Below are 26,701 nucleotides of genomic sequence, written 5' to 3'. Positions count from 1 at the left end.
AATGAGCATGATGTCCATCTCAGACAGTCTACTGGAATTAGTGACATGTCAAATCAAAGTTAATTGGTGGCGTACGCAGATGTTATCGCAAATGCAGCAAAATGCTTGTGTTTCTAGCTCCAACAGTGCAGTAATACCTAGCAATACACACAATCTAAAAAGTTACGAAATATCAGAACGAGCAACGTCAGAGTCCGGAATACACACACAAAATATTAAGCACACTTTCCGTGACACTGACACTTTTTGTCATTTAACACACTCTTATCCAGAGCGATTTACAGTAGTGAGTGCCTACATTTTTGTACTTTTTTTGTACTGGTCCCCCGTGGGAATCGAACCCACAAACCTGCCGTTGCAAGCACCATGCTCTTCCAACTGAGCCACATTGGACCAGGTGAAAGCTATGATCCCTTATTGATGTCACTTGTTAAATCCACTTAGTATCAGTGTAGATGAAGGAGGAGACAGGTAAAAAAAAATATTTTTAAGCATTGAGAAAATTGAAACATGGATTGTGTATGTGTGCCATTCAGAGTGTGAATAGGCAAGACAAAATATTTAATTAAGCGCCTTTGAACGAGATATGGTAGTAGGTAGGGCTGTGGCAGTCATGGAATTTTGTCAGCCGGTGATTGTCAAGCAAATAACTGCCAGTCTCACGGTAATTTACCATTAATTAACATAAACACATTTAGCATTTCCTGGATTCCACCCATAGCCTACAAGCCACTGATGCAGACCTTTGGGACATCTACATTTAAAAAAGTATAATAAATCCACGTAATAGCCTACACCATCACAATAAATCCATTATTTATTTTAGAGAGTTCTAAAGAAACATGATATGAAGAAAATGTGGTCTATTTCAGAAGAACAGAATAGTATACTCTTTGTCCTTATGTTAGGCCCTGATCTGGCTATGCCATATGGCTGTGGGCTACACTAGCTCATTTAGCAGACAAGATTTGCTTAGAATTCCATGGCATTATATTATTTTATAGTATGAAGAATACAATTGAACATAGCTGAATAAAATAGAAAGGATATTTTCTCCAAATGATTTGAGGGAGTACGCACATGTGGCTATTCTGTGTTGAGCGGTTAACAAAGAAACCGGTACTCCTATATGCTTAATTTAGATACAAATGTTGGGCTATACGTTTAGATTTTTAATACATTCTAAGGTTACATGATGCGACTAATGATTATAAAAAAGTTGCATGAAAGGCATGAGCTCCGTTTAGTTTTTTTGCGCAGGCTGTACACACTTCATCAGTCTCTCATTCACAATTTGATAAGCACTTGATAAATGCTTCAAATTTCCTGTCTGTATCCCGTGTGTGGCCGTAATGCCCCCTAAAAAGATCCATGCCTTTTGTGGCCAGTGGCCATTTTGCCCTTGGCCTGAATATAACAATTATAATTCCCTTCTCCCGGCTGAGTGCCGAAGCACCTCTCACTCACATGGCTCTCAGTCACGTGATCTCTCACTCACATGGCTCTCAGTCACGTGACCGGGTCTTTCTCACAGGCTACAAGTGAAGACAGACATGTCGGGGACGCAACTTATCCAATTCCGAGGCGCATATTGAAGATTTTGGAAGAACTGTCCACATTTACATTTCATCAGCCAACAAGATGAGTAGGCCTAACGAACAGCAAAAGCACTAGCCTATGACAATCTACTATCCCCCATAGTACAAAAGTTGACCTATTCTATTCTGGGACAGTTGTGGGATGCGATAGATCGCAAATTAATACAACCACTAGCATCAAAAAACCCTGTTTTACGCAATGAGCCTGACGCAACAGATGAGTTTATCTTAAAATTATAAACTATTCGGTTATTTCTTCACATTATAAGCGCAGCAATGCGCACGCGACAGTAGGCTATAAGCACTATTGTTCCATTAGCAGGAAAACACCATTCTCAAAAGTGACCACAAATGAGATTGTGCATGTAATGCTTTATTATAAAAAGGTGAATTTTTATGGTGAAAGTTATCTTCCCCAAACTTGAAACTCACGTGCTGCGTATGTATGCCAGTTAGGCTCTACACCCGTTGTAAAGCGGATTAATGTGCTTCATTTTAAGTTATCTGGCCACTTTAGTTGTGATACAAACCTTATCAAAACATATAGGCCTATGGGCTAGGCTACATGAGGTGTGCGACTATGATTTCAAAAACAATGAACAAAATAAAAAGTATGCGCTGTTTGCCTTAAGCTGGGTATCATTCACAAGTGATAATATATCATTCACAAGGGATAAGCTAATATTGTCACCCATCACACTATTCTTGATTTAATCTAGTCTTTACATATACTAAATATGTGTGAAATTTGGTTTGAATTATAATGGATCATTATCATGCACCTGTCTCGAAACAGGTCATCTATGCACTTAAACCGCAAATGGAGGACACTTTTCCCATGGTTCATTTTCCTGCCAGCCAGGTAGGCTATACTCCTGTTTTAAAGAGAAGCAATGTGCTTAATATTAGGGAAAGTTGAGTAATAAATATATAGCGGATGGGATCCTCCTCTTTTGAATAGAGGCCATCACTCTGTTTTCTCATGCAACTGCATAGCCTATAGAAATGTTGCGCAACATGAGCTCATTGGCTCTGATTAAGTGTTTGATTAGGTTTTCGATTACATTTGCATTGATGTCAAGAGTGATTAGAGGGACAATAGAGTGCTGAGTACCAGGCAGTTAGCAAGTTTGGTAGGCTAATAATGACCATCAGAAGCATCATAGCTTAGAGAAGCCTAATTACCGTGACTAAACGGTCATGTGGAATTTGACTGCTTTCATGACTCGTGACCACCGGTGTGGCGGTAATATGGTCACCGTAACAGCCCTAGTAGTAGGTGCCAGGCGCAAGAATTGTCCACCACCCAAAGGACATCCAGCCAACTTGACAACTGTTGGAAGAATTGGAGTAAACATGGGCCAGCATCCCTGTGGAATGGAGGCGGTTCTGAGGGCAAAAAAGGGCAACAATATTAGAAAGGCTTTCCTAATGTTTGGTATACTCAGTGTATGGTTAGTTCCTACAGACAGTGAGTCACGTGGCCCGTGGCTTGCTATATAAAGCAGGCAGACAGGCATTGATACATTCAGTTACTGTTCAATTTAATGTTAGAATGGGCAAAACGAGTGATCTAAGTGACTTTGAGCGTGGTATGATCGTCGGTGCCAGGCGCGCCGGTTACAGTATCTCAGAAACGGCCGGCCTCCTGGGCTTTTCATGCACGACAACGTCTAGGGTTTACAGAGAATGGTGAAAAAAATTATAATCCAGTCAGCGGCAGTCCTGTTGGCTAAAACAGCTCGTTGATGAGAGGTTGAAGGAGAACGGCAAGAATCGTGCAAACTAACAGGCGGGCCACAAACAGGCAATTAACGGCACAGTACAACAGCGGCGTGCAGAACGGCATCTCGGAACGCACAACTCGTTGGTCCTTGTCACAGATGGGCAATTGCAGCAGATGACCACACTGGGTTCCACTCCGATTAGCTAAAAAGAAGAAGTGTCTCCAATGGGCACGCGATCACCACTGGACAGTTGAGTGGAAAAATGTCGCCTGGTCCAACGAATCCCAGTTCCAGTCATGCTGATGGCAGAGTCAGGAATTGGCGTAAGCAGCACTCAAAATGTGTGTATAGACAGTATATGAATAGAAACAGCGTGTACAGCAGTAGATATATAGGATAAGCCATGGCTAGAATACAGTATATACACATATAAAGTGGGTAAAACAGTATGTAAACATTATTAAAAAGTGACCAGTGTTCAATGACCCTGTACATAGGGCAGCAGTCGAACATGTAGAGTAGAGTACCGGGTGGTAGCCGGCTAGTAACAGTGACTAAAGTTCAGTCAGGGTACTGGGCGGAGGCCGGCTAGTCGTGACTGTTAGTTAAACAGCTTCCATCTCCAGGCCATCAGACTCTTAGTCTCTCGGTCCCAACTTTGATGAACAGGCCGTGGCTCGGGTGGCTGAGGTACTTGATCTTCTTGACCTTCCTGTGACACCGGGTGCCGTAGATGTCCTGGGAAGGCAGGCAGTGTGCCCCCGGTGATGCGTTAGGCTGACCGCACCACCCTCGAGAGCCCTGTGGTTGCGGACAGTGCAATTGCCGTACCAGGCGGTGATACAGCCCGACAGGATGCGCTCAATGGACACATCAGTAGAAGTTCGTGAGGGTCTTATGGGCCAAGCCAAACATTTTCAGCCTCCTGAGGTTGAAGAGGCGCTGTTGAGCCTTCACCACACCATCTGTGTGAAGGGACCATTTCAGGTAGTCAGTGATTTGCACGCCGAGGAACTTGAAGATTTTGACCCGCGCCGATGTGGACATTTGCTCTCTGCTGTAGTCTATGATCAGCTCCTTTGTTTTGTTGACATTGAGGGAGAGGTTTTTCTGGCACCACTCCACCATGGCTCTCACCTCCTCCCTGTATGCCGTCTCGTCATTGTTGGTAATCAGGCCTACCACTATTGTGTATTCAGCAACTTGATGATTGAGTTGGAGACGTGCGTAGCCACACAGTCATGGGTGAACAGGGAGTACAGGAGGGGGCTGAGCATCCACCCCTGTGGGGCCCCTGTGTTGAGGATCAACGTGGTGGAGGTGTTGTTGCCTACCTTCACCACTTGGGGACGGCCCGTCAGGAAGTCCAGGACCCAGTTGCACAGGGAGGGGTTCAGACCCAGGTCCCTGAGCTTAGTGATGAGCTTGGAGGGCACTATGGTGTTAAAGGCTGAGCTGTAGTCAATGAACAGCATTCTTAGATAGGTATTTCTCTTGTCCAGGTGGGATAGAGCGGTGTGCAGTGCAATGGCGATTGAGTCAGCCGTGAATCTGTTGAGGCGGTATGAGAATTGTAGTGGTCTAGGGTGTCGGGTAAGGTGGAGGTGATATGGTCCTTAACTAGCCTCTCAAAGCACTTCATGATGACAGAAGTGAGTGCTACGGGGCAATAGCAAAGGTAACTAAACTAAATTACTTACTTGGGTACAGGAACAATGGTGGACAACTTGAAGTGAGGACAGACTGATATGGAGACATTGAATATATCCATAAACACTCCACCCAGCTGGTCTGCCCATGCTCCTAGGACGGTGTTTGGTATGCTGTCTGGGCCGGCAGCCTTGCGAGGGTTAACGCGCTTAAATGACTTACTCATGTCGGCCACGGAGAACCAGGGTGCACACAGTCCTCGTGAGTGGCGGGGGCCCACGTAAGCGGCTCGATGTCATTTTCCTCGAAGTGGTCGAAGGTGTTTAGCTAGTCCAGGAGCGAGGAGTCGGCATCCACGACATGACTGGCTTTCCCTTAGTAATCAGTGATTGTCTGGAGTCCCTGGCACATACGTCTCATATCTGAGACTACACCTTGTCCCTGCACTGTCATTTTTCCGGCATTGCCTTACGAAGGTCATAGCTGGTCTGTTTGTACATATCCGTGTTCCCAGTCACCTTGCCATGGTTAAATGCGGTGGTTCGCACTTTCAGTTTTGCGCAAATGCTGCCATCTATCCACGCCTTTTGGTTTGGATAAGTTCTAAATCGTCACAGTGGGAACAACCTCCTCTATGCACATCCTGATGAATCCAGTCACCAAGTCAGTGTATACGTCAATACTATTCTGAGGCGACCCGGAACATTTCCCAGTCCGTGTGATCAAAACAATATTGTGAAGCCATTCCTCAGCTGGACCTTTTACTGACAGCATGACATTTGTCTGGTCAATGAGTGACAAATCAAAGACAAGAAATCTTTCACATTTCCCCACCATCCCCCAACTTTCTCTCATGTTCCCTATTACATTTACATTTTAGTCATTTAGCAGATGTTCTTATCCAGAGCGACTTACAGGAGCAATTAGGGTTAAGTGCCTTGCTCAAGGGCACATCGACAGATTTTTCACCTAGTCGGCTCAGGGATTAGAACCAGCGACCTTTCGGTTACTGGCACAACGCTCTTAACCACTAAGCTACCTGCCGCCCCTATGATACAATAGGATTACGTCTCATCAGGAAGCTATCAACTTTTCTTCACAAGACTGAGAATATGACAAGCAAGCCAGAGTTATTGTGTAACTTGTCAGTTGCAAAACATTGAGAGATGTTGCGAGATTAACATGTTCAGGTGGGGGTATGCAAACCAACCTGCCCTGGCTTCCATGTTCATATGTAAATCTTACACTGGACAAAGGGTTGTTTTTGTCCTAGGCTATACTTATGGCCCAGTCAAAGCGGTTGCTATGGAGAGACTCAGTGCTTAACAGTTCTGTCTAACACACATTACACAACACGTCCTACCTTCAATAGGAGAAACTAACTAGTTGAAAATAATAGTAAAACATAACAGTGAAGGACCTAAATCCATCCATAGAGATGTTGAAACATGAAAACCTAGCAACAATCAAATACATTGCAAATCTTTGTTGAAATGTTTGTAATACTACCATACATGAAAACTACTCCTTGGAATAAATACTCCAATAACTAAACATATTTTCTTAAAACTCTGCCCATACCTTTAACAAAACAGTGCAGTGATGAACTTGGTCCTCGCCACCCAGGTGCTCACTATGACGAAGGTAAGAAATAACAGATGTTCTCTTACTTAGGTCTGAGAAATCCTTCCCTTGGGATGTACTGTAGGTATAAACCTCCTTCTGCTCACCTCCAAATCTACCAAACCGCAGTAGAGAGTTGGAGAAACTAATCTGATGAGTGAGCACCAGTGGCGATTTTAGCATGTAAATCTTGGTGGGGCAAACTTTTTTTAGATGCATGCCAGCAAAGCCACTACACAACACTAAACAATACATTAATTGGACTATAACAGTGACAAACGGTGCCCACAAACTGTTAGGGCCTAAATAAAGCTGTCCCAACAGTAGAGCTTTCTTTTCAGCACCATTGAGTGAATTCTTACACCACTGCTAAACCTGGCTATCAGCGGAGCCTTGTCTGGCAGAGAAACAGTTCATTCAGCCTAATTTACTGCTTTTAAAAAAATATAGCTGACATGGCTGACTTGTTTAAACAAATGTGGTTTCTACTGACAATTGAGATGTACAAACTATGGCATATGGGGACGACGAGCGGATAAGAGGCAATCCGTAATTTCGATTAAGACATTAATGAGCGAGCTAGGATGGACGTAGTCAAGATAACTACTTGTTAAGCACTTTTGAAATGTACAGCGACAGAATTCAGAACATGGGCCGTTCTTACAGTATTCTCCCTGTACACCAAGTCAGAACCGTAGGATAAATAAAGGGGGCATATAAGCAGACAATGAAAGCTCTTACAATATAAAATTATTAAATTTCTCTAAAACAGGCTATAGGCTACATGTGCACTACAAAGTCAGAACAGTAGGGTAAGTTATGAGGGGGAAAGGGAACACATTATTAGGGTGAAGCACATGGGCTACTAAAAGCTTACTACACAACATACACTTACTATTACTTTCTTAGCTACAGTATACATATCTCCCTGGCATATTACATCATTTTTGCAGCAGCATTTTTGGACTCCCCTTGATGTGCTGTGCTCCCTTGAACAGGAAGGTGGCGCGGCGGTCTTTCTTGTGGTCATCAAACTTTGTCAGTGTGGCCTTCTCTGGATTTATTAACTGGGTACTCGACAGGTCGAATCATGACGTCAGTGATCTTCAGGTCGGAGCTCTAGAAAGAGGACAGAGTTCCCGACTTGGAATTCCGAGTTGGATGACCGTTCAAAACATATTTTCCCAGTCAAAGCTTGTTTTTTTTCCCCAGAGTTCCCAGTTGTCTTAAACTCACTGAAGTCTGAGACCTCCCAGTTCCGAGTTTCCAGTTATTTTGAACGCGGCAGAAGTCATGCTGGATTGACAGCATGGCCATTGTCTTCAACCTTTTCTGGCCCATGCATGTGAATGTTTATGCTTTTAAGCTTGGAAAAGAGACCCTTAAACCTAGACTTGGACCACACACACCCTCTCCACTGAATAGCAGGCTAGTGATTGCTTTGCAACGCTTGCAGTTCGCCACTGATTCCTTCCAAACCACTCATTGTTGAATTTGCGATTTTCAACTTATGTAATGTTTATGTCCAATGGTCAATGAGCACCGATACGTTTTATCTATCATTTCTCTTCATATGACAAGGATTGAAAAGGATTTGACAGTAGATTGTCAATGTGATTCATGATGACTGCTTGTCTAGCTTGCTAGCTAATATTTTGAAAGTATGATGTTGACATGGTTAGTCCAATCAAAGCTACGGTAGATAATGTGATTTGACGTCATTGTATCTGTGGCCAATGACCTTGAGCCTTCTTGGATGGGCACTTCTAATGTAACTATGGCAGCACCCAAGGGGCTTGAATTTTTCGAGCTCTCCCCGTAGATTTTGCGGTGACAGAACACTGAGCCAATCACGTCGCAACTAGAGAACATTACCAACCCCTACGCTCCTTATTTTCCACTGGCTGCCCCACCACCACAGAAAGCACTGAGCTAGGCTGAAACACCTGCATTTTGGAGCCACCTTATTCAAGAAAGCAAAAAAGAGCTTTATTAACTGTATGCAGCTTTATTAACTCAATTATGTGTTTTTTTTACATTGTTTGCAAACTGATATGACACATTAATGCCAAAATAACATGCAAAACAGGCAAAAAAGAGACTGCTATGACTCTTGAACCCTGGACTCGTTTCCTGTTGCAGGTCTGATATTTGCATTCAAGTGGCATGTGTTCGCCAGGATGAGAATTAACCATGTATCAAGTCCTTCACTGTGTGAGCAGTGTCCTTCCTGATTACTGAAGACAGTGAAATCAGTGATATTTTATCAGACATAAACTGAATCATATGACCAACTACAGAGCACTCTGCTGGACACAGAAGTAATCTTGGATCTCATGCACACTGTTGAGTCAAACAAAAATATATTTTACCTTTCATTGTAAAATCCCAAGAATTAGAAAATTGAATTCCCTTAGTCTTGCCTTGATTCATAAGAATAGTTATAATCCAATACCATTTTGAACATGTCAAAGCAACCTGTAGGAATACTTCAGGAATTTACGGTTCACCTTTTCATGAGCACGCTATTTACTTTCCTGAATAACTGCTACCAGGGCATTCCTGGTTTCTTTACACCGGTCTCTTGACTGTGCATTTGCAAACTCAATATTCCTTCTAGCCATAAAGCAGAATTTTTTTAGCCACATAAAAGGCACACAAGCTGGAAAATCCACCTCTCTAATTGGATGATTAGTACTTTTTGTATATGTCCTTCACTCGCATCAAAAAACTCCTGTGGATGTGAAGGCGCCCCTTAATAAGTTAACTTATTAAGGCTTGGCGTCATCCTGTTCGGGAAGCCAGGAATTGCACTTTGCTCTACATCTCAAATGAGAGCTTCCATGCCCCAACATCCCCTACATCCTTCCCCCTTTAAACACACCCCTACTACCCCCTGACCGGGGTTCTCAGTTCCTCCAGAGAGAAGATAAAGGAAGAGGGTGTAGTCTGGAGTTTATACCCTTGGGAAAGACTCCTCCCCACCTGGCTGTGGTGAAAGGCTGCTCCTCAGGAGGCAGAGGCTGACGCTAAGGATTAGTCAAAGACTACACGACTACATTATCATGCAACTTACAACCAAACACTGCCCTTAGTCACAAGGTCAGGAAAAACAGCTTCTCAGCCATGAATCGTTGCTAGTGACAAGACACTGATTATGGTATTACAAGGATCTCGCTTCTAGCCTGTTTTATTTACACTTTTCTTTGACAGTTTTGAAGAACATTGAAGGCGATGTTAATGATTAGCTTAGAGGCCAGTAAATACACCTGAATGGTAGCAGTGAATGAGGCTGAGCACACAACCTGAACCTGCATTCCACAAGATACGTCAAGATCTAGCTAGTTGTCCTGTGCTTACAAGGGAAACTGTTTGTGGTTTACAGCTTATTTGCCATAATGACAATGTGATTGGTGAATATACTGTAATTTTAAAGTCCAGCTGTGCACTTGCTTAATGTGCATTCTGCCATTTCAGTTACCTTGTTTCTGACAAGGAAACAGGTAAAGCGCAGCGGTCAATGTAAAAATAAAAAATATAAAATCACACTAATCCCCCCCCCCAATTTAACCTGATCAACAATTGTGTTATAATAAAAAAATAAAAAATAAAATGTAATTTACAGTGATTAAAGACTAAATTGGGGGCAAGGGAAACATTTCTCTGCACTGCACATAAAACCTATTGCACCATCATTCCAATACTAATGAGGGAGAAAGTGGTTGAATGAGAGAGAAAGAGTTCCAGAGTTTTGAAAGACTCTTATCTTTTCAAAAGACCCTGATTTAATCCTGTAAGTTTAACATTTGTTTAACATTTGAGTGCTAAAGGACCCAGCAGTGCCAATTGACCTCATTGCACAGGCATGTGATGATCCACTTAAGTCTCCTCCATGCAACACACCCCATAAAGAGCCTCTTCAGCTGGGGTTTATTCAAAGTCCTATTTTCTCTGGAGAACACACGCCATCTGGGTCTGACGGCGGTCCAAGCACATTGTAAACTTTACCAGACAGGCCCAGGTCCCAGTTAGCACTTCCCTGAAGAGTGAGTCCTACTGAGGGAGGGCAACACTCTTGGGGACAGCTGGGCAGTGAGGTGGTGGTGAGGGGGTCAAGGAGGGATGTTCTGGGGACTTCCCTCGAGTCCATCCACGACGGCGTATCTTAACTAAGGGTCACCGACACAGGACGTCACACAGGAAACATTTCAAAATACAAGCAGCATTATATCAGATGAAACTAATGTGGGGGTTTCTAAATGGAAGGAGATTCTCAGGAGCTACTTTTAGACAGGTAGCACAAAAACAAGTGGATCCTCCCCAGATCTGGGAATCAGACTCAACAGAAAGTCTGACTAATGTGTGTAATCCACTGGAAGAGTTCTGGGTGGAATGTCATTGTAAGAGACAGTCAAATCATTCACACTAACCAGGTTTCCATTCAACCATTTCATGCTGATGAATTACATGACGCATGAAAAAAAAAAGTCATGACCGGGCTGATGGAAACAGGAAATGCCGGTACAATTTTAGACAGACAATGTCGACACACAATTCGTTCGTTCGACATGGTGGGATCTTTGTGTGTCAGTAAAATTAATTATGCGAGAAATGGCGGTGGAAATGCCTTTATGCGCAAATATTGATAGAATAACCATCATATCGAAGTAAATTGAGTCAGGCAACGATTTCTGTGGTCCTCCCACTACAACTTGTGAAAGCATGCAGATTATTAGGCTACAGATTACATAAGTCAATGTGAATTTCACATAGTGCTGAAAGTGATGAGCTTGATTCTTTCCAAGAAATATTGAGGGTCTTATTCTGGTGACATGATAATCAACGCTTGGCTGCCATTTGACAAAGGCAAATGCTCACTCTTCTCCATAATAATGTCATCATTAGCCTACCCACACTATCTGTGAGCTGTTGACACGTGATTAGACTAGATTTAGACTATATGTACAGTGGGGGAAAAAAGTATTTAGTCAGCCACCAATTGTGCAAGTTCTCCCACTTAAAAAGATGAGAGAGGCCTGTAATTTTCATCATAGGTACACGTCAACTATGACAGACAAAATGAGGAAAAAAAATCCAGAAAATCACATTGTATGATTTTTAATGAATGTATTTGCAAATTATGGTGGAAAATAAGTATTTGGTCAATAACAAAAGTTTCTCAATACTTTGTTATATACCCTTTGTTGGCAATGACACAGGTCAAACGTTTTCTGTAAGTCTTCACAAGGTTTTCACACACTGTTGCTGGTATTTTGGCCCATTCCTCCATGCAGATCTCCTCTAGAGCAGTGATGTTTTGGGGCTGTCGCTGGGCAACACGGACTTTCAACTCCCTCCAAAGATTTTCTATGGGGTTGAGATCTGGAGACTGGCTAGGCCACTCCAGGACCTTGAAATGCTTCTTACGAAGCCACTCCTTCGTTGCCCGGGCGGTGTGTTTGGGATCATTGTCATGCTGAAAGACCCAGCCACGTTTCATCTTCAATGCCCTTGCTGATGGAAGGAGGTTTTCACTCAAAATCTCACGATACATGGCCCCGTTCATTCTTTCCTTTACACGGATCAGTCGTCCTGGTCCCTTTGCAGAAAAACAGCCCCAAAGCATGATGTTTCCACCCCCATGCTTCACAGTAGGTATGGTGTTCTTTGGATGCAACTCAGCATTCTTTGTCCTCCAAACACGACGAGTTGAGTTTTTACCAAAAAGTTCTATTTTGGTTTCATCTGACCATATGACATTCTCCCAATCCTCTTCTGGATCATCCAAATGCACTCTAGCAAACTTCAGACGGGCCTGGACATGTACTGGCTTAAGCAGGGGGGACACGTCTGGCACTGCAGGATTTGAGTCCCTGGCGGCGTAGTGTGTTACTGATGGTAGGCTTTGTTACTTTGGTCCCAGCTCTCTGCAGGTCATTCACTAGGTCCCCCCGTGTGGTTCTGGGATTTTTGCTCACCGTTCTTGTGATCATTTTGACCCCACAGGGTGAGATCTTGCGTGGAGCCCCAGATCGAGGGAGATTATCAGTGGTCTTGTATGTCTTCCATTTCCTAATAATTGCTCCCACAGTTGATTTCTTCAAACCAAGCTGCTTACCTATTGCAGATTCAGTCTTCCCAGCCTGGTGCAGGTCTACAATTTTGTTTCTGGTGTCCTTTGACAGCTCTTTGGTCTTGGTTTGAGGTTGTGGACAGGTGTCTTTTATACTGATAACAAGTTCAAACAGGTGCCATTAATACAGGTAACGAGTGGAGGATAGAGGAGCCTCTTAAAAGAAGAAGTTACAGGTCTGTGAGAGCCAGAAATCTTGCTTGTTTGTAGGTGACCAAATACTTATTTTCCACCATAATTTGCAAATAAATTCATTAAAAATCCTACAATGTGATTTTCAGGAAAAAAAAATCTCAGTTTGTCTGTCATAGTTGACGTGTACCTATGATGAAAATTACAGGCCTCTCTCATCTTTTTAAGTGGGAGAAATTGCACAATTGGTGGCTGACTAAATACTTTTTTCCCCCCACTGTATATATAATTTATTATTATTATATTATTAGACTATATAAACGCAACAGTTTGTGACAAAACCATCAGTAGAGTTGAAAATGTGATGGAAACCCATTTAACTTATTTGGTACATGGGAATTAAATCACACCAAAAAAAATTTATGTGCACTGTGTCATCACGCACAGCCTTTTATCCACAATAAGTCAGTTTGATGGAAACATCTCTGGTGGGAAAATGCGCATATTGTTTTATGCAGATTTTTTTTACCTTGCTATAGAAATGTATCAATGTGACTGATTGTGGGGAGTGGGAGGCAGGGTACTGAGCAATGCAGTAGAATACCATGAATGTGGTGCTGTATAAATGCCTTGGCAACAAAAGAGCTGATCCTTTTCACCAGCTGCACAAAAACATGAACGAATAGTAGATTGTGTCTCTGAAAATGTTGAAGACAAGTCAAGTGACTATCCTACAGTTTCCTACATTGTTGCTCAGCCTGGTCCCAAAACTCTAAGTTCTTTAGCCAACTTCATATAGTCTATAATGGCATGATAACAATAGAAGTTAACACATACCGTAAAACGTAAATTTAAATGCCTAAACGCCAAGGCTCAAATAGCCGCCTTTCCCTTTTAATAGCCGGGCAACGACATTTTAGCAAATAAAACCGCTATTTCAAATAAACACTGGGTGTAAATTAATTGTTTACGAGGTTACATAATTATTTAAATGTAATGACAAATATATATATAAAAATAAATATCCCCCCCCCATCGGCAGTAAGAAACTGCTAGCCATCGGCTACCAACAGCTGAGAACTGCTAGCTAACTGGCAAATAAAAACAGTCAACAAGTTCAGGAGTACAGACCCCTAGAAATAAGCCGATCACCCTCTAGTGGCGGAAGTAGGAACTGCCGAAATTGCAGTCAAAAGGAGAATAATTATTCTGTCAAGGATATATATTTTTTAATAGAGGCATACTAACACAAAATAAACGTGACAGTGCAGGAAATGAAGAAATGTATTAAAATGCTAGAAGTGAATGCTGGAATTTAAAAAAACTATTAACTATGCAAATGTGGTCCTCTGTAGCTCAATTGGTAGAGCATGGCGCTTGTAACGCCAGGGTAGTGGGTTCGATCCCCGGGACCACTCATACTTAAAAATGTATACACACGACTGTAAGTCACTTTGGATAAAAGTGTCTGCTAAATGGCATTATTATTATTATTATTATTAAATGAGCAAAAGCTGTGTGCATTAAGAAAAGACGCCTGGCTCAAATCTAAGCCAGTCTAATAAGCACCTGTTGTGTTCAGTGATTCATCAAATAAAAATCGGCCCTGGCATTTCTAACACACCGGCCCATTTTTTCCCCCTTTGAGGCCCCTCATTATTAACAAGATAATGATCATTTTGTGCAAAATACCCAAGTTAGACAAGCCCACTGGGCTAAAAATGGAACAACACATCGAAATGCCAGATCGCCCCTACTGCCTGGCCAGGTCACCACAGTCTGGAGCCCCATGCCAACACTCGGCTGGAACAGTTGCTGCTGGGACTGGGTGGATCCCTCAAATCAGTACTACCCCTTTACAGCGCCATACATTCTGCAAGCACAGCTACATTCCAATTTCAGCCCTCTACTAAGTAGGTCAGGGGTAGCTCTTATCTTCGGCACCCTGGTCCTGAGGGTTGTTGGTACTGGGTTCAGCCACGTTTCATCAACAGCTTCGCATTAGCTTTCATACAGCATGGACATAGACTCTTAAAGTTTTTTTACAAGTCATGGAGTTTGCATGAATGGACTCCGTAATGGGAGGATAATGCACCAACAATTTATACAAAAATAAATAAAAAAAAAAACATAAAAACAGAGAAAGCTACAACGATGTTAAAAATGCAAAGATGGATTTACTTCCTCCATTATTCAGCCAACAGTCAATTTGATTAAATGACTCTAGGGGGTACTAATCCATCACAGCCTGCGTATTTTAGAATAATTTTTATACATGTCTTTATAAAAACCATTCCAGACTATTTGACTTCATGACAGGACTTGTCCCATGTTAGCTATGTCTGATGTTATTGTAAAGCTGTTAGCAGTAAAACAAATCCCCCCGGCTTTTCTTTCAGCTGAGTGGTCACTTCATAAACCTTTGGGCTCTTTTGACCCCAGAGGTGCATTTGAGCTGGAAAGTCCCGACAACGTCATACTTTTATTGTTTACTTTCACACAGAGCGGGGACTTCTTTTCAACACACACATTCCTCTTGGTTCTTCACTTTGACCAATCATTACCTCACAGAGAGACAACATTCCCAGCTGCCCGTTAACATTTATCCATCCACAGGAGGAGACAAATTGACAACGTGCTTCTTTAACTCCTCTGGGTTCACACGTTAGTTCAAATTGAGCCGCAAAATGTTTTTTTTTTTTAACTACAACTTGAGGGTGAAAAGGGTTGGGAGATTTGTTTGAGCTATACAGACGCCTTTCGCAATTGAAGCATCAGACTGCATTCAGTCTTTGAGGAAACGAGACAACTCTTCATGAGGGTGGCACACGTCCCCCCTCCAAGCCACTGGCCTCTTTTGGCCGTGGTGGTGGCTAAAGGACGGGCAGAGAGGAAAAGGGAGCTATTGACACATTGGCATTCTTCAGCTAGTGGAAGCTCAGTGCCAAATGTGTTCAGTGGAGAAGAGAGAGAGGGTGGGGGGGGGGGGGGGGGGGGGGGGCACAATGTGGACACAGGCACAAAGGAGCACTGTGCAGAATTCTTACTAAATATTATTAGCAATGAAATGTATACTTAACAAAAACATAAAATGCAACAATTTCTAGGATTCTACTGAGTTACAGGAAATTAGTCAATTGAAATAAATTCTATGGATTTCACGACTGGGCAGGGGTGCAGCCATGGGTGGGCCAGGGAGGGCATAGGCCCACCCACTTGGGAGCCAGGCCCAGCCAATCAGAAATAGTTTTTCCCCCAAAAAGCGCTTTATTACAGACAGAAATACTCCTCAGCACCCCACCTCCCCTCCTCAGACGATCCCGCAGGTGAAGAAGCCGGATGTCGGGGTCCTGGGCTGGCGTGGTTACACGTGGTCTGAGGTTGTGAGGCCGGTTGGACGTGCTGCCAAATACTCTAAAACGACGTTAGAGGTGGCTTATGATACAGAAATGAACATTTCATACTCTGGCAACAGCTCTGGTGGACATTCCTGCAGTCAGCATGTCAATTGCATGCTCCCTCAAAACTTAAACTTCTTTGGCAGTGTTGTGTGACAAAACTGCACATTATAGAGTGGCCTTTTATTGTCCCCAGCACAAGGTGCACTTGTGTAATGATCATGATGTTGGATGGATGATCTTGGCAAAGGAGAAATGCTCCCTAACAGGGATTGAAACAAATTTGTGCACAACATGAGAGAAATAAGCTTTTTGTGCATATGGAACATGTCTGTGCTCTTTTATTTCAGCTCATGAAACCAAACACTTTACATGTTGCGTTTATATTTTTGTTCAGTATAATTTAAAGGAAGCACCCCCCACTATGCAGGTTAGCTACACTGGCCAGGCAAAGCATAGGAATTGTTTTAGATTCAGACACATTCTGATCCTTGTTTGGGTTTGCATATTAAAAAGGGTCTGAGCTATGCAGAAGGGACAGTCCAGCTCCAGAATCACACAAAGCCCCTCTGCCAGGCCAGGCCTGACTGACTGTGGGCAGGGAATTCATGGGTTTCTGAGCTCTGCTTTTCAAATCCTCCAGATGTTCTTTATTCTGCAGTTGCCAGCCCTTTTCCACTTACCAATGCAGGACTCTGGCTGAAGGCAAATCACCTGTAACTTTGGATTAGAATAACTCATCACTGTTACATTAGTTAGCCAATGCTAGGACGCCAAACCAACTTTACTTCAAAAATCAAGTCAGAGGTTAGTAATGGACATTCAGCTGTAGACTGCCAAGTGATCATTGTTTACCAGTCCATCTGAGAAGTCATATCACACAGCATATAGCCTACTGTACGACTAACTATATAAAGTCAATAAGATGTTAAAAGGGCTGGTCTTACCTTCCCCCATTGGGCCCTTATGGAGAGCACTGTGGGACTCCTCTGGCATGGCACTCAGGCCTCAGGATCTGCCAAGACAACATAAAATAGGGTCAGTCTCAAGTCAGCACGTGGACTCATTGTAGTACAATCAACAAAACATAAGCGTTCACATAATAATGCTGAACTCTGCTGAAAACAGCATGAGGACAAAACACATATGTTCCTCTGAAGTATGGCCAATGTGATACCCTGTTGTCAGTCACCTCAATCTAGATTATGTACAGTATTGATCTGCAGTACCTGCATCTCCCAGCAGATGAACATCCAGCTTCATCACAGCTGTAAACCTCTCCTTCTCCCATTGCTCAGCTGCCCCAGTGAACACATGATCCTTGTATTATTAATGCGCGTGTTACACCATCTTGTGTGCCTACATTCTAGACCATGCTAAACAAACTCATACATTCCTCACTCTAAGCTTACGCATGAATGAGGGAAACTAGCTGCATTCTTATCAGCATTTGAGAAATTCCTCACATTCCACTGATGACTGCATGGTTAGTCTGTTCTGCGTTAGCTCGCACCAGCCACTCTCCGACATATGGGGCTCTATAGGCCTGTGTAGATAGCCATGAGTTTACAACATGAGCTCATAACAGACCAGTGACTGGGAGTCTGCGGCAGTGACATGAGACAGAGCTACAGGGTCCTAGCTGGGATGAGACATCCAAATTCTGCAGCCACCTGAAGAATGTGTGAAAGTAATGGTGAGATCCTGTCAAACTGAGGCCTTACAGTAACCTACCACAATCCACAAAAACATTTTCCATAGCTAGCTACCCTCTTCCATAATAGTTGCCCCATTCAAATCAACAAGGGCAAGGGTTTAATTGAATCAAAAGCTCTTTGAGGCATACTTTTTCATAGGCTTCACATGTTGACAGGTTGGGAAGTTCAAACACAGTGGCCTGCAGTTAGGTTGGCCCTCATCATGCCAGAGTACTTTGGTCTTACTGATGAGGTGTGTCACCTCCAGGCCCAGCCTCCCTGCCAGTTTCCCACATCACTGCTTCTCTCCCTCCTTAAATCAAATTAATAGTGATCATTATGGCTGTGAACTCGTCTCCTGTGATTCCTAGCGAGCCTCAATCTTTCAGTTGCATACTTCACGCAGCTAGATCAGAGAGGCAGGAATTCTTTAGGGATTAGTGCCGGCATTGTTCCGAGTGCAATCTGTGGCCATTGCTACGAGCTGATAGGGTGGCTTGCTGAGGCCAAGCCCACTGCCACTCGAGGTTTGTCAATTAAGTTGCACAGGAATGCTGGGTGAAAACAAGAGCCCTGCTCAACACATTATGATCACTGGTTTAACAGTGAGCAGTGCGCCTGCAGCTGTGGAGTTGAGTGTGTGTTAACACCATGGGGCCTGGGAACCATGCACCAGAGGCCTTTTTATTGGTTCTAAAGCATGAAACACCTAGAATCTCACTGCCGATAGGTACTTATCACAGTGGGAGGCCATTCTTTCGCTGGCTCGAACAAAAAGCGGTACCTGCTGCGTGCTGACCCGGTAGCGATGAACCTGCCATTTCTACTTGTAGAATCGCAATGCTCGTCAGTGGCCAACAACTCGACTTTGAGCCAAATCAGAGAACAAACCCCCACGTGGGTGAGCCATCATGAGTGACAGAAAATAAAATTAATAGGGCATTTTCTACATCCACTGTAGCCAGTATTGACAGTCATAATTACATCACAATGGATTAGTTTCCATGAAACAGCTGCCTGTGTTAGCTGCGGAATTAAAGGACGCTGCACTGCTGTGCTAGCTAGCAAATATGCTAGCTAAACAATTGGCTATGGGCTGGCACTGTCAGTATGGGATTATGGAGAGTGAATTAAATTGTTTCTTCGTAATCTTGCTAGGTAGTTATCTAGGCGTGGCCATCTGGCTAGTATCAACAAGGGCTTTCTACAAAATAGCAACATTAGTACAGCTAGCTAGCTAACATTGGAATTGAGACCATAAACTAAGCAACACACCGACATGCATTGCCAAACAACACTACTGCCACCTTATGGTTTGGAATATTTTAACAAGGCTGAGTGGCTGACGACATGAAGTTCTTTGCTGTGTGAACACAAAAGAGATTGACTGCCAACAATGTTCAGAGGTGCTAAGTACTATAGGCAGGCAAACATTACAATCCTACCGGGGTCTCTGTGCTATAAAACATGAGTCGAAGAGAAACAAATCATTTTACATGCTGTGTTACAGCAAGCTATCAAATAGGGAACAGGTGCTACATCTAGATATCGTCATTGCATTGCAGTGAATGAAAGGCTGTAATTAATCAAAAAGGTTCGTAAAGCTTCAAGCCTCTTCAAAAATACCCTTTGACCAAGTACAGCCAATTGATTTTAAAGTGGAGGACTTCACCAAGAGTGTTCATGTCTAAGGAAAGACTTTGAACTTCTCCCCCAGTGCACTGAGCTACTGAACAAATCCACTTCAGACAGTTCTGGAACTATGATCTCATAGCTATTCTAGCTGAACGACCACGACTACACTAATCTCTCGGAACCCTTACTGGTCAATGAGCGACTAGACAAGAAGTAAGGGCTCAAAAGGTAGACCTCCATTAACTGCCAGATCCACAAAAGAAAACATTTATTCTAGCAAGAACAAGGTCAGCAGAGCAGAGCAATTTATCACACCCCCAACCTACAGATTTACTGCGTTTTAAACTCATTATCCATCATCTCAGGTTTGCTGAGCTATGAAAACTGTATATCACTGTTTTCCTAAAGTGGGAAGTAAAACTTCCTTCAAATCCTTAAGAAAACACTAGCCAGGCTGACACAGTTATGTGGAGTTGGCCACCTGTGCTGGAGCCATCCTTCTTTACACACAAATGGAGAGCATTTGTTCCCACAGCTGATAAGTGTGTTAGCCGCAACCTGAACCTCCCTTCTGGAGATCTGGAGCTTGTTCTCTAAGTGGACACAGATGCCACCACGGATAATCTGATGGTGGTTAAGTTAAAGAGCTGCAATGGATCACTTGGTCTGTAATATCCCTTTCAGCGGAGTAGATGATACCTCTTGTTCCTGTGATCTTATGGGTTTCTCCTGATCCAGACTGCCGGAGTTTGAATTCCAACAGGAACCTTTTTCTAACAAATGACAAACAGTTGTTACAGGCACATGTTGCCCTGAGATTATAGGCTGTGCTCAGTTGGAGAAAGAGAGATTGGGAGATAAGCGAAATTCAAATTAGGTAATTGTGTCCAATGCCCCACCCCAAACAGAAACCATAACAAAAGGCTGACCCAGTCCTCCCTGTACTTGAGACCCAAGGCCTGGAATTCTTGACTGAAAGGCTCCTTGGGGAGAGATTTGATTACTATCTGGGGAATATCATTCACCACGGACAGCTCCCAGTGTTGCAAGGGAAGTGAAACCTTGAACTAACAGAGGGCAGACTATGGAGGGTAAGAAAAAGCCCAGGCCTCTCCTCTGGGAAGAAATACCACATCTCAATTGCATATTATTCGCATCCCCTCAGTCTTCTCAAAACCCATTGGATGAGAAAGCCAGAGGTCCCGCCCCTCTGACTTTCTCCTCCAATGGGTGTTGAGGAAGAGACTACGAGGGAGGACGCGAGGAGTATTCAATTTAGATCTTCCCTCTCGCTCTCTGGAGAGTGTTAAACACAGAGGGCACAGACAGATCAGGAAGGAAGTTACATTTTACCAACCTGTGAATTTCCTATTGAGCGCCATAGATAACGTCAATTATATTGCCTTTGAACCCTAAGGAATAATTTGGTATGACTTACTGACTCAGTAGTGCCTGGGGGAGGTTTCTATCAGTGACAATGAAATATGTGAATAAACGGCTGAATCTGATGGTGAAATTGTACTTTTTGCTACTGCTGCATCATAGAGCAATTTCCTTGCTGCATATGCATAATAAGATGAAAGAGTGTGCCTTTTCATTCCCGTCTTGACTCAGTTGCCCAATCATGCAGAGAAAGCCTGCTCCCCATTACATGCAACAACTAACTTGGCAAATTAACTGTTTCCGGGTGCGACATGAATCAATGAAGCATTAGAGAGCAGGCAGGCTAAGAATAGTGTAGTAGAATGTAGGCTGCTCCACCCCACAGTCAGCGAGAGACCACATAACATTCCCTCGTCCCCAAACAGTCTACCCAACAAGACTCAAGGGATTCTGGGAATACTACACAAGCCTCCGGGATGTCCTCATTCAGACAGGACACCGTCAGGATGTTTATATACAGGAAGTGAAAAATAGAAACCTAACTGAGCTGACTGACATCCAGGTCTTTAGAGTGACAGACAATAATAATAACTATTGACTATTACTATACATTTTTTCCAGTGGTAGGGCCGTCTATCTTGTCGACCTCTCTTACTCGTAGACATTAAACCAGTAAATAGTGATAGGAATACGTGGATGACGTCAGCGCTATGGAAACATCCCAATCCCAAAGTATTTAAATTTGAAGTGTGGCATTTTGCTGAATGGCACCAAAAAACACTCAGGATCAAGTGTCCACTTTCCCACATTACTCCTGCACTATGTCCCTGACACAGCCCACAAGAAACCAACAGCCATTCATTCACTGGAGAACACAATGAACCAGACAGACACACTCCCACTTAACTTCAATCAAACCAGCTCATTCTAGAATAGCATCGCCGTAACCTCTGACTTCAAGAGATTTAACAGCTTTGTAATTACGATTCAGAGCATGCTGCCGAGATGGGCCGATAAGCGATCTGTCCCTCTGAACGCCCACCGAGGCCTGTGAAGATAGTGCCATGTGTGGGCACAGCACTTACACATTTTAGTCATTTAGCAGATGTGCTTATCCAGAGTGACTAACATTAGTGCATTCATCTTAAGCTAGCTAGGTGAAACAACAACATATCACAATCGTAGCAAGTAGGGATGTGACAAATGGAAAAACTCAGATAAAACGATAAGAAAAATGGTTTGGTCTCAGTGTGTCCTTTTCAGATGGCTAAGCATTGCACATGTAGTACCATTACTGTACCTCAATTCCACCTTGCAAATGTGCATTTCACCACCTTCTCAAAGTATTGCCATACAGGACTTCGCTGCTATCGCTTGCTTTTGACATTTTCCCAACTGTTAACGACGATGAAGTAGTGGTGGAGAGTAGACTAAAAAATAGATTGGACTCCTTGCACGTCGACTCCCGGTGTCAACTTCCATTTCTGTGTGTCAAGATTAAGTATTTTTGGAACGGAGGAGACTGATTAGTTGCCGTACTTCCGAGAACACAAACACTTGCATTCTTCATATCGAGCTAGCGAGGGACATAGATAGAGGGGAGGGGCACAGTATAGGAAGGTCGGCCACCAGGCAGACAGTCAGAACCGTGCACTAGGCCCATCTATCGGAAAGAAAAAGCTGTGTGTGTGTGTGTGTGTGTGTGTGTGTGTGTGTGTGTGTGTGTGTATATATATATATATATATATATATATATATATATCTCACTCTCACAACTTCAGTAAAGCAGGGCCTATCAATGAATAGGCTAGGATATTCTACACTCAACCTACCGAAGACTGAACACACACTTACAATCATTAGCAAAGAGAAAGAGCAGGCGCGAGGACGCAGGCAGAAAGAACCGTGCACATGTCTTGGTAATCTGTATCTCGCAATGTTGTCTTGCATGCCTCGCAAATTCACCGAAGTAGCCTAAAGTTAGCCTCTTCCCCTCTGGCTTTATTTAAATTACACAACTTTCCCCAGGCCTTTATAGCCTATCGTCTAGTTAGGCTATAACACAGCAAAGAATGTTTTAGGGCAACTGCAGTGGGATTTGAATTTTGTGGGGGGGGGGGGGGGGGGGGGGGGGATAAAGAAAACATCCTAACCGAATTAACGTTAACGATCCCAATTTTGTTTAAACATTTACACCCCCTATTTCCCCCCAACAAAGTAGCCATCAGCCTAGTCAGTGGGGGGGGGGGGGGACAAGCACCAGGGTCTTGAAGATGATACACACTTCGACTGGAAGCCAGTGGAGTGTGCGGAGGAGCGAGGTGAGGACTTGGGAAGGTTGAACACCAGGCGTACACCTGTGCCATCTTGGCCTAACAAATCACTTCCCTCTGTGGTAAAGAAAAGCATAGCCACTTTCACTCCACCATGAATGTCCTGCAACCACATAGTTATAAAAGGTGATTTAGAATGGGCAATTAACATACCGATACCTAACAAGTGAAAAGTGCCGTCTCGTTCATTGGCTATTGGCTAAGTTAGAACCTTACTTATGACTGGATTTATAGACGCAAGTGCTTTTCCATGGTGGTATGCTGTCTGGTGTTATTAGGGAAGTGGTCCACCATGTTAAGGGCAGAGGTGAAGTCTTCTGGTTAAACTTAAAAGGGCAAGTCTAATGGAGATGGAGTCTGATTTATGTGCAGTTGTATAGCACCATCAACATTATGATGGCACAAACACTCCCTCTGACCTCCCTTAGCTCTCCAGAGTCCTAAATCACTTAAAGTAACGCTACAAATCTTTTGTATAATTTCAGCCAGTAGTTTTGAAAGAAATGCTCACGAGACAAAACTGGTTCCTGAAAATTGTGCACAATTTTGTAGTATGTCATCCGTTTCATATGGCATGTTACGAATTCCAATTCGTACAATATGTAAATGCTTAAGATCCCAGACTGCATCTTTAAACACTATTGCTGTCCCCAACCCCAAAAAAATATTGGTTGACCGAGAGTACTGTCCTTCCGACCAATTGATTGGTAAAAATCTTTAAAGCGTGCATTTTTCTATACATAGACACACCCTGTTTGAATAAAATCAACTATATGTAGGCTACTGAGCTTGTCTGATTCTTTAAGCACTGCGATAAAAAATTAAGACAAATTACTAAAGAGGGAGCCAGAGATCAATATAGCCTAACCAGAAGAAGGAAAAAAAATAACTGTTCCCAACCCGACTACTGGACTTTGCAGATTCTGCCGTTATGCTCCTGAAGTTGCCGGTAATAGGCTACACCAGCGGTCGGCCACCCTTTTCCATTTGGAGTGCCAAGTTATCATACCATTTCTACTGATCTGCTTGCTAGTTATGATTTTCATATGCACATTTTCGTGGAACAGTTGTCATTTATAATAAAGTCTTCATATCTCAAAATCCATTTCATGTGGTTAATCAAAGGTCTATCTAAATGAAAATGATAAAGATCTAAGAATAACATCTATTGCCAATATGTAAATATAATCTACATAAAGCCAACTAATAAAAACTTTGCAGCCCATAGGTAGAAAATATCCTGATAAAAATAAATATCCTATAAATCACATTGGCTATGCATGGCCTGTCTGCAAGGAACTTGAAACATTGTATCAACTATTAACTTGGTCTGAAGCTCCTGCTAGCAAATGTGCAACATTGCATAAAATATTCTGTGCTCTCAAAGTTTGCCGAGGCCTGACAGACAGACACAGCTGTAGACCATTTGCGCAAGGGATAAGAAGTAATTAGGTAGGCCTTTTCTATGACGTTTACACCAGATCAGAGCATGATTTTCAAAAAAATTTATGCTGAGTGGTAATCAAAAGGGAGAGAGCTGGAAAGATTTTTCAAATAGGCTACATTGAGGAACTATTGTCATTCTCAGTGGATGTAAAAACAGACTTTGTTTACTTGCTGTTTGAGGAGAAGAAAAACATTACTTTGAGAAGCTCCACAGTGATGGTGAGTTAAGATAATCAGATATAGTATTAGATCCCCAAATGGGCACATTTATAAGCCTACATCTGCGCCCAGGCCAGGTAGCCTAGTCCTACTTCTATGCGTAATCAGGTGCGTGTCCTTACTCATGATTGACGAGTCATAAATGGAATGAAATAAACAAAAAATTGATTGTAGCCTAGATTCTGTGCTCTGCAAACAACGTGTCCACTCCTGCAATGACAACAGTAAGACCAATAATAAATAATAATTTGAATGCATTAACAAAAATTACCGTAACTAAACAAACATTGTAGATTAGAAATTATGGTAAATGTACTACTGGAGAGCCATCCCCGCAATGGATTAGTCCACTCAAACAGGTGTGAATTGTGTGTCAAACACACACAACCAGTCAAAAGTTTGGACACACCTACTAATTCCAGGGTTTCTTTATTTTTTACTATTTTCTACATTGTAGAATAATAGTGAAGACATCAAAACTATGAAATAACACATATGGAACCATGTAGTAACCAAAAAAGTGTTAAACAAATCAAAATATATTTTATATTTGAGATTCTTCAAATAGCCACCCCTTGCCTTGATGACAGCTTTGCACACTCTTGGCATTCTCTCAACCAGCTTCATGAGGTAGTCACCTGGAATGCATTTCAATTAACAGGTGTACCTTCTTAAAAGTTAATCTGTGGAATTTATTTCCTTCTTAATGCATTTCAGCCAATCAGTTGTGTTGTGACAAGGGGGGGGGTTGGGGGTACACAGAAGATAGCCCTATTTGGTAAAAGACCAAGTCCATATTATGGCAAGAACAACTCAAATAAACAAAAAGAGAAACGACAGTCCATCATTACTTTAAGACATGAAGGTCAGTCAATCCGGAACATTTCAAGACCTTTGAAAGTTTCTTCAGGTGCAGTCGCAAAAACCATCAAGCGCTATGAAACTGGCTCTCATGAGGACCGCCACAGGAAAGGAAGGCCCAGAGTTACCTCTGCTGCAGAGGATAAGTTCATTAGAGTTAACTGCACCTCAGATTGCAGCCCAAATAAATGTTTCACTGAGTTCAAGTAACAGACACATCAACTGTTCAGAGGAGACTGCGTGAAATCAGGCCTTCATGGTCAAATTGCGACAAAGAAACCACTACTAAAAAGGACACCAATTAGAAGAAGAGACTTGCTTGGGCCAAGAAACACGAGCAATGGACATTAGACCGGTGGAAATCTATCCTTTGGTCTGATGAGTCCATATTTGAGATTTTTGGTTCCAACCGCAGTGTCTTTGTGAGACGCAGAGTAGGTGAACGGATGATCTCCGCATGTGCGGTTCCCACCGTGAAGCATGGAGGAGGTGGTGTGATGGTGTGGGGGTGCTTTACTGGTGACACAGTCAGTGATTTATTTAGAATTCAAGACACACTTAACCAGCATGGCTACCACAGCATTCTGCAGCAATACGCCATCCCATCTGGTTTGCGCTTAGTGAGACTATCATTTGTTTTTCAACAGGACAATGACCCAAAACACACCTCCAGGCTGTGTAAGGGCTATTTGACCAATGAGAGTGATGGAGTGCTGCATCAGATGACCTGGCCTCCACAATCCCCCAACCTCAACCCAATTGAGATGGTTTGGGATGAGTTGGACCGCAGAGTGAAGGAAAAGCAGCCAACAAGTGCTCAGCATGTGGGAACTCCTTCAAGACTGTTGGAAAAGCATTCCTGATGA

General features: G+C 42.9%; 1 protein-coding gene across 1 annotated transcript in view; it reads right to left on the bottom strand.

The window, feature by feature from the left end:
• Positions 1–26,701, bottom strand: part of LOC311145495 (pleckstrin homology domain-containing family G member 3-like) — an 88,117-nt gene that overhangs the window by 45,503 nt on the left and 15,913 nt on the right. The window contains exon 2 of the mRNA XM_084181748.1: positions 17,209–17,276. Within this exon, the coding sequence (XP_084037874.1) occupies positions 17,209–17,257 (49 nt within the window). The 5' untranslated portion in view covers positions 17,258–17,276. The remainder of the gene's footprint in view (positions 1–17,208; positions 17,277–26,701) is intronic.

The sequence above is a fragment of the Coregonus lavaretus genome (genome assembly GCF_964263955.1).
Source record: "Coregonus lavaretus genome assembly, chromosome: 18".
Lineage (NCBI taxonomy): Eukaryota > Metazoa > Chordata > Actinopteri > Salmoniformes > Salmonidae > Coregonus > Coregonus lavaretus.
Note: the sequence above shows the minus strand (reverse complement) of the source record. Positions and strands in the feature narration are given on the sequence as shown.